We start from the raw sequence: 9,773 nt of genomic DNA on the forward strand, positions 1-9,773 counted from the left end.
AAAGGTTTTAACTTGCTAACAGTAGATACTTACAGTTTAAACTCGATATTTGTATTAAAGAATTCTCTATAATTGAACTTTTTAAGTTTTTTTATTTGATTATTTTCCGTAAGATTTGAACAGAGTTTTAATATTAATTAGATAACCCTTAATCAAGTGAAAATATTTATTAAGTTATTATCTAAACTTTTTCGGTTTACTGTTTTTCTATCATATCAGAACCAAAATGCAATAGCTGCCTTTACCTAGAAAATATGTTTCTTAATCAATAAATCATTATAATAAGTGTTGATACTTTGAAGTAACGCTGACCAATTGCTATAGCAATATATATATTTATTTAGTCTAATATGCCTAACTTTGTATAATTGGATATAGGAGAATTAATTTAAAAAAAATAGTCATCAAGAAATTAATTTTAGTAAATATATTTAAAAGGAAAAAAAAAAATTACAATTTATAATAAAAAGGTTTAAATAGTTACAAATCACCATTGTTGGAGTTATTCTGAAACAGAAAATTATTAATTTCACTTTTAAAATATTTATTTAGCTGAGGAAAGAGAAAATTTAAATATCGCAATATAATGTAATTATTACGTTATCTAAAACTTTTATGCAGGCTAAAAATCTATACACAGATAAAGACTATTGCCAGCAACCGTAACTTACCTCAGTGTCTTGGGAGGGGTTTCTAATTCGTGACATGATCCATACTTGAGTCTTCTGTAAATATTAGAAAAATATTGAAAAAACTAATTATTATTAAAATTAAAATTGTATGATTCAAGAAAGATATTTAAAAAATCAGACTGTTGTCGATAAACTTCAATTTCATCATTAAAAACTATAATAATGACCCACTGTTCGCTATATACAGAGGAACAAGTGTCGAATAGTTACCGTTACTATGAAATCACTTACCAACAATTTTTTGTTTGATTTTTTCTTTCGATTTTCTGTAAAGGATTTCATCGAAATCTTTTTACGCATCTGAAATTTTAAATTTTTTTATTAGATATATACATTTTTTAAAAGTTTATTGTAAACATTTTTTTTAATAAAAAGTAAAGAAAAATCAGACTATTATTAATTGTGAATTTCAATTTTATCTCTCACAACTTTCATAATAACCTTCACAGGAATAAGCATTTCTAGTTCCGTTAACTTACCTTAAGGTACTTATTTCGGTGTACTTTTTTGAAGTTTTCCTTTTGACGTATTATCAACCAACTTTCATCATAAACGTTTGATTCATTTGATTCATTTGATTCGATCTAAACATAATGTATATAAACATAATATAACATAACATAATTTATTAAGGTTCATATTAAAGGAGCACACAGAACAAAAAAAAATTTTTTAATTTTTTTTAAATGTTAAATTATTGTTGCTACGGCTATATGAAATGGTTTGGTGAAAATCTGATTTAAAAAAAATTATCATTCTAAGAGATATTGAGAAATGTAGAATAGCCGTTTGACGCAACTGGGCCTTACTCGTCGTGATTGCCTATCTTATACTTGTAAAAGTTCCTCGCTTCACACAACGATTTACCAGTAGCGGCTCGTATGCTTTGAAAGTGGGAGGGCGATATAAAATTGCTTTATGTGCTTCAGACGATACAAGTATCAACATTTCTATATGGCGTTTAGTTTTTCAAATATTAAAAATCTTAAAAGAGACATTTTTGTTATACAACGCGTCATGGCCAGCGGAGATCGAACAACGGGTTCACCGACCGCCACTATTTAATCATCTAATCTAATTCTACGGATTATACACACTACACTCACATTTATAAATATACATAAATATAACTATATTTTTAATTAAATATTATTAATTATATTTTTAAAATATGGTTGAACGTTTGTACTATGTCGTGTTTAGTATGTAAAATACGTAGAACTAGAATGTATAGTGGTAGTCGGCGGACTCCTAGTTCGATTGCCGTTCGCCATGTCGCGCTCTATGACAAAAATGTTTTTTTTTTTAAGATTTTTAATATTTGAAAAACTAAACGTCATATTAAAATTTTGATAATTGCATCGTCTTAAGCACATATAACCACACAATCATACGCAAATTAAATTTCAAAAATAAAATGTTAGGTTGGTAAATCGTTGTGTGAAGGAAGGAAATTTGACATGTATAAGTTAGGCAATTATGATGAGTAGGGCCCAATGACGTCACGCGTCTTTTTTCAATTGCTCATTAGTTATTACTCATTACTTATTGAATAATGTGAGTAGAAACGTAGTAATTCTTTTAAGAATTAAGAATTAGGAATTAATTATTTCAGATGAAAAAAAACATATTTTTTGTGTTGTGTACTCCTTTAAATAATAATTAAGACAATAATTAGCGAATAAAGAATATTGGACTGTTATCGATAGACTTTAAATTGGGCACCAGGAACTTGCATACCGGTCGTTAATGCAGTTAGCATAGGTAATGAGCTTTATCAGAAATAATATAACTTACATCACTGACCGTGTTAGAGGTGTCTGGTATCGGTATTGCTGGTGGGGGTGGCGGCAACATTCTCCAATTCGGACAAATTTCGTCTAAATTCCTCATTATGATGAAATATGTTTCTAAAATAGAAAGAAAGAAAAAAAACATATGTTAAATAATAATTATCGAATATTTGTTCAACCGATAGCAGTGTACCATGTTATGGGACCTTTTCAGAACAACTAACAAATTTCATATTTATACCTATTAGTAATAAATACAGAATGAGTGTACTTAGTGGCGTACATTCAATCTTGCTTTGGGGAGGGAGGTTTAACAAAAATAATGGTTATATTTTTTTTTTTTAGTTGCACTGATAAATATATATTATATAAATATCTATAAATAGATATTATTTCATATAACTTTTTTAAAAGTTTACTTTTACATTGCAGTAAATTAATAGCTATAGGAATACAAAAACAGCAAAGTTAACAAAACTTTTCAAATATCTATCAATATAATTATTTAATTATTATAATATTTATATAGTTGTTTATTTAAGTTCAAATCGTAACAATGAAACTACGAATATATTACTCGTCATTAATAATATCATAGTTTTCTTCTTTTTTTTTTTGGTCATGAGGGGGGTTTTAACCCGACCCCCTCCTATGTACCCCACTGAGTGTACTAATACATTTTATTCAGTTCTAGCGTTTTATTGTTGCACCTAAACACAAGTCCGTTCGATATTTTCAATATTTTTCCCAGATCATCTACATGGTTTAATTTGATCGTAATTTGTGTGTGAGTGTATGTGTATGAGTGTGTTTATGTTTATTAACGAAAACAACAAACGTTAAAAAGAGGATGGTAAAAAAAAAACCATTCAGGTTCGAGTGCTACTAATGAAATAATTTGTTATCAAGAAACGTGTTGGAAATGATAATAATTCAAAATAATTACAAACGATTAAACGCTAACTTTTGAACCATATGTTAATTTAAAAACGTCAAGTGTTATACTATTTGACTCGTCCCAAAAAAATTAACATAGATCCACATTTTTTGATCTTCAACTATTATATTTGTACATGATTAATATTATTCAAATACCAGACTCGGGAAAAATACTTTTTAAAAGTATTCCGAATACTTGAAAAAAAATTGAAAATACATATTCGAATACTTTATGATAATAATATTCCCTATGCATATGAAATACTTCACAAAAAGTATTCCAAATATATATTTTTAGATTACATTTTAGTGAACAAATGTTACATATTTACGTGACTACACCTCTTAAGAGGTAAGTCATAAATTATATAAGTACAACTGTACCTACATAATTTATGACTTACGACTTATCTTTATTCGTGTAATTTGTATTTAACAATTTTGAAGTTACAATTTACTTCACCATAAAGTATATTTGATATCAAAGATAACAAATATGGATTTAGCTCATTAAAAAAAAAAAAAAATTAATTTGTATTACCTACTTTACATACGTTGTACAACAAAATACTCGTAGTATTGGTTTTAATCGAAAAAATGAGATATCAAATAATAATCTATGTCTTATTATTATCAGAATAAGCATTAACTAATGTGACTAGCCAAATAAAATATCTAATAATAACAATAAGTCGAATGCTGTTTATATAGTAAATTGTATTATATCAATAGTTATTTGTTATTTATCCGACAGTTTGATATTCGATTTTTCAAAACCTAAAGACAATTACGTATTATGGACGCTGAACCAACTGATGGTGTTTTTGATGTGGAATTAGTTGAGGCTAGGAGAAAAAGAAAGAGTAGGAGGAGCAGGAGCCGAAGAAGTAAGAACAGAAGGAGCAGTCGTCGCCGTCGCCGTAATATAAGCGGTGGCACTGATGATGATGATACGGAAGCAACCGATGGTAGTTCTGAAGTACCATTTATTGCAGCTAGGAGAAGAAGAAATAGTAGGAGGAGCAGGAGCCGAAGAAGTAAGAACAGAAGGAGGAGTCGTCGCCGTCGTCGTAATACAATTAGTGGCACTGACGATGATGACGCGGAAGAAACCGATGGTGGTTCCGAAGTACCATTAGCTGCGGTTAGGAGAAGAGGAAAGAGTAGCAGAAGTAGAAGTAGGAGAAGGAATCGTCGCCGTCGTCGTAATGAAAGTAGTGGCACTGACGATGATAACGCGGAAGAAACTGACAGTAGTTCCGAAGTACCAATCGTTGCGGCTAGGAGAAGAAGAAAGAATAGGAGGAGCATGAGCCGAAGAAGTAGGAACAGGAGAAGCAATCGTCGTCGTCGTCATCGTCGTCGTAGCATTAGCGATAGCACTGACGATGACGACACGGAAGCAACAGACGGTGGTTCTGAAGTACCATTAGTTGCGGCTAGGAGAAGACGAAAGAGTAGCAGGAGTAGAAGTAGGAGAAGTAATCGTCGCCGTCGTCATAATACAAGCGGAGGCAATGATGTTGATGACGCGGAAGCGACCGACGATGATATAGAATTAGTAGAGGCCAGGAGAGGAAAGCGTAGAAGGAGAAGAAACCGGAAGAATAGGAGACGGAGTGGTAACCGTCAACGCAGTGGAGTGAATGAGTTCACCATTGAAATGGACACGCCAACATCATCGTCAGTCTCCGACGACTTGGCCGTTACACATAACGAAGACAAACCGTCCTAACGAGTACTTAACGAGTGATTTTTCGTTTTTTATCATAATAACGCATTCAAATAGACTATTCTACGTAAATCGAGTATTTTTTTCATATTACACTCGAGTACATAATTAAATATTGTATAACATAAACAGCGGGAAAAGAGGAGGTTAAAGTGTACAAAACTGGGATCTCTAAATATTTACTGACTTTAAGGGACCCCGGACCCTTAAACAATAGATTCTTTCCATATAACAAAATGTATACGTCGAAATCTCGATAATATTTTGTTATGAATTAACAATTCGAACCCTTATGTTAGTACTAACTGTTAACTACTAACAAATAATAAAACAAAATTATCAAGAACTGTAAAAACAATATGGCTAGATTATGTAAGTTGTCGGCTATTTGGGATCGATAAGTGTGTTACGGAACTATTATTTTATAAATGTGTAATGTAGTCACATAATTGCGATGTCCTGTGACCATATAAAGTATATACTTTTCACTCTTAACTCTCATAACCCTTTAACACTAATCAAAACCAATACACGCTGAATTTAAATCCAAATAGTTCAAAATTATAACAAAAGAAACTATTAAATCTAGGCAAGTGATATTATTACGATATTGATGCACATAAATAGTAAATAGTACAAATTAACTAGGTTTCGGGTTAAGCGTACCATATAAATATGCTTAAAATTAAAATATAAAATACACACACACATATACATATATATATTAAATGTGCTATTTTGTTGTATAAAAATATTTTTGAAAATCATATAGGTATAAATTAAAATACATTTCAAAATTTTAAACAATGTTTAAAATATTACCAAAATACTATTGATTGTAAAGTATTTGAAGGGCTACGGAGATAAACGATAATAGTTAAAGAAAAAAATTTGATAGTTATATCATCTTGTCATTTGTTTTAAAAAATAAATTTTATTTTATTTTTTATTCATTTTATCACAAAAATTATTTGTATTAATAAATTATAGAAAATTATAAAATGAAATAATAAAATACGGTAAAAATGTACTTTTAAATCTTAATTTAAATTTTTATCGGAAGGAAAAAAACAGACTATTTTAAAATTAATTAAAACTTTGTATTTGGAGTACCAAAAGTTGATAAGTGACCTACAGATACGCCAAACATAATTTGTATGATCTCGGAACAAAAACAAAAAGGATTACATAAACGTCGAACAAAATATGATTTACCTACTTAAAGAATGGTTCTATATTGAATAAACAAATCGACGATTCAATTTATTGCTACTGATCAAGTTGACAAAAATATTGAAGTATCAGGGCGAGAAATGCAAAATAAAAAATTTCAGGAGGGCAAGGATTTTTGTCTTGTTCATGTAAGGCATAAACTCCTTGTCAATGAAGTAGATGTACATGTTTTAAAAATAACATACTATGTATACAGTCGAAGTCATAATCAAATCGTCGTGCAAAAAATAATAATAAGGATATTATTTCATAACAATTCATAGGTAATACAGTAATACAGTTAAACGCGCGTGATTGCATGACAAAATCGGGTTTAATATGAAAGCGCTAATTACATTATTAAGGTCGGGAAAGTTCGTGCGGAGTCGTCCGACTACATACGACCAAAAGTCGCATATAGTCGGTTCTAGTGTGAGACCGGACTAAGACATACTTATTAGAGGTTTGCACGGGCTGACGAGGGTGCATATGGGCCTTACCGATTGGCATGTGAACAATGAAAATTAAAAAATGGCACGTTTGAACGTTTGGTTGTAAAACGGGCCTAAAGCTTTAAATATATTTTCAAAGATCGGCTCGGCTATAAGGAATGTTTTATCAGTAAAATTGAATTGCAAATATACTAATATTTAATATAATAATAATAAGTTATGATAAATAATAATTCTAGAAATAATAAAAATTTGTTTTTGCATATTTTTGCATATTTTGGTAAATGAAATGCAGATTATACAATTTTTTATTGCATATAAATCCTAGCCCTACTTATGGGCGACGAGTTACGACGCGGCATGACATTGTCATCAACGACATTTATGACCTGGCGCGCGCCCACTGTAGTCGTACCGAGTAAGTATAATATAAATTATTTTTAATAAAGCATGTTGATGTCACACGTCTCAAAAAACAATCACTAGCATTACTTTATTTACAAGAAAACAAATTTGCGAAGTCTCGGCGGACATTTTTGTTTTTAATTTAAATGATGATGATATCGTAATTCGTATGGTGCGACCGCGAATCAACTGCTCCCGTGGCTGTAGACGCACGCTACGGTCGCATGACTCAGTCGCGAAAGGGAAGGGTCGTTCGCGAACGATTCGTTCAATTTGAACGAATCAATTTAGTAAACGAAATTATTTGGATTTAGAAAATTAGAAAGAATCGTTCATATAATTAATTTCAAGAACTCGCGCGGCTAAAAACGACGGTCGCACGACTTCAGACGCGCGCATAGGAATCGCATCTTAGAAGGAATGGGTCGTTCGCGAACGGTTCGTTCAATTTGAACGAATCAATTTGGTGAACGAAATGATTCAGATTCGGAAAGTTAAAACAAATCGTTCACATAATTTCGTTCATGACTTCATTTGAATCTCGACCGACTACGATTCATCATTAATATTGTAACATTATCAATAAATATGATTCATTATTTAATTCCCTGATTCACGTTGGTAAACTAAAATTTCGACTCAATTTGTGTAATTGTTATGACGTTGTTATTGATAAGACAGCTAACAGACAATATTTTTATAATTTTTTAAAATGATTACAAGTATATGCGTATTTAACATTACCTTAAAATTAAATTGCCAAATGTTATATTAATTATTGTAATAGTAACAACCAAGGGCGTACCCAAAGGGGGTTTTCAGGTTCTGGACCTCCCCCCATTGAAATATCCACATACTCAACGATTTAGTAGTAAATAGTATAATAATAGTGTATTGTGTATTTTAATTTCCCACTATCAAATAAAATAAAAATGTTCGACCCTCCCCCGCCCATACAAAATTCCTGGGTACGCTCTTGGTAACAACTAACTTATTTCTAAATCTATAATAGCATAATGCCGATTATTCAAAATCGATTCATTTGTCATTCGATTATGATGTACAATAGGTGATATCCGAAGCAATTTGACCAAATCAATTTATTGAATCGAATCGAATGATTTGAATGAATTCATTCGAATCAGTGATGGTCAGGTTCGGACCGCGCAGGACAAGACCTAATTGAAGCAACGACAAAGTATTACTCACTCGATGCGCTCCGTATGTCTAGAAGTAGCTTTTCGTTTTCTTCGATTGGTCTGGCGTTAATTAACGCGTGGGTGTGCACGCGGGACCGGAAAAACGCGATACGGCGACCGGGCAAGATGGCGCAAAGGCGAAAACGACAAGGAGCCGACGACTGCGTGAAACTGAATGCGTCAACAGCGAAGACGATATTGAAAGGCTGACTGGCTGCGGAGTCGTCGCCGATAGAGCGCTAGGTGTAAGACAAGTTTTACCAGTGATAGTTTCGGGGGGACGACAAGTGGGGGAGATGGTGTCTTGCATAGAAATCCGATATGATCCGATGTTCGTTGTTTTGTTAAACAAACATTCATTGTTTAACGGACGGTTTATAGGTCATGATTCTGCCGTGGAAAAAAAGAATGAAAAATAATTCGATTTTAATGAAAAAAATAGTTTCGTAGAAGCCGATAATATCGCATCGGTTCACGTGATTCGTACCCGAGTTAATCTGACGTTTGCTTCACGGGTGATCGTCCGGTTTCGTGATGTTTCAGCCGAGCCCATATGATCGGGCCGCCGTATACACATGCGCTTTGCTGGTGACAACCGGGGCGGCATGTAAACATGGGCCCTGTGCCTCGACCAGGTAAAAATAGACAATGCAACTACCGCGATATTGTTCGCGTCGGTTATGCCGAATCGAAATCAGCCAAACACCACATGTATATATATTTATATATATTAGGGTGGTCCTTATGTTTTAAACCTCATTATTTCTAATCTGTAACCCATTAAAAACTATAACAATGTATATTACAAACATTTTTATACTTTCATTACATTCTAGAAAAAACTTTGAAAACAAAAAAAAAAAATTATTTGAAAAAAAAATTATTTTTTTTTTTTTGGTTATTTGAATATAATTTACAAATGGTTAAAATAACAATAAAATATCTATATACATAATTTCATCCGAGATGATACCAAGTTAGCTTAAGATAACGATTTATTACCTAAAACCGTATATTATACGCTCATCTGCGATTACGACTACTGCTGCTGTGCTAACTTATATTACTGTTTGCACTACATCACTAACATCACTACATCCGCACTCGTAGTCCCGCGTGCGTACTGTACGCAATATAGTAATTGCGTTTTGTGTTTTTTTGACGAGTTCACGCTTGTTGTTGCGTTCGATCATCTTCGACAAAAATTCGAAAAAAAAATAAGAACCATTACTTCATCAGCCGTAGACAATTACCACGAATAATATAGCGGAATATAATAGCAAATATCATACATCATTAATTTTTAAAGAAAACAGTTGGCTCATCGGCAAGAGCGGATCCTGCATCCA

At 32.1% G+C, this 9,773-nt stretch overlaps 1 protein-coding gene across 1 annotated transcript; it reads right to left on the minus strand.

Annotated features, from left to right (window-relative positions):
* Positions 1–480: 480 nt before the first annotated feature.
* Positions 481–8,510, minus strand: LOC112691191. The gene is made up of 6 exons (XM_025565345.1): positions 8,435–8,510; positions 2,490–2,602; positions 1,172–1,276; positions 924–992; positions 672–725; positions 481–507 (listed from the first exon to the last, which is right to left on the minus strand). The coding sequence occupies exons 2-6, from the start codon at positions 2,583–2,585 to the stop codon at positions 481–483; spliced, it is 351 nt and encodes a 116-aa protein (XP_025421130.1). The 5' UTR covers positions 2,586–2,602; positions 8,435–8,510.
* Between the last annotated feature and the right edge of the window lie 1,263 nt (positions 8,511–9,773).

The sequence above is a fragment of the Sipha flava genome, unplaced genomic scaffold (genome assembly GCF_003268045.1).
Source record: "Sipha flava isolate LNK unplaced genomic scaffold, YSA_version1 572_pilon_pilon, whole genome shotgun sequence".
In the NCBI taxonomy this organism is placed as follows: Eukaryota; Metazoa; Arthropoda; class Insecta; order Hemiptera; family Aphididae; genus Sipha; species Sipha flava.

Bases quoted from the DNA above. Each gene is read 5' to 3' on its own strand.
- LOC112691191 (XM_025565345.1), bottom strand. From the start codon at position 2,585: ATGAGGAATTTAGACGAAATTTGTCCGAATTGGAGAATGTTGCCGCCA. The intron at 726-923 runs GTAAGTGATTTC...TAATATTTACAG, and splicing joins AATCAAACAAAAAATTGTTG to AAGACTCAAGTATGGATCAT. The intron at 508-671 runs GTAAGTTACGGT...TTTCTGTTTCAG, and splicing joins ACCCCTCCCAAGACACTGAG to AATAACTCCAACAATGGTGA.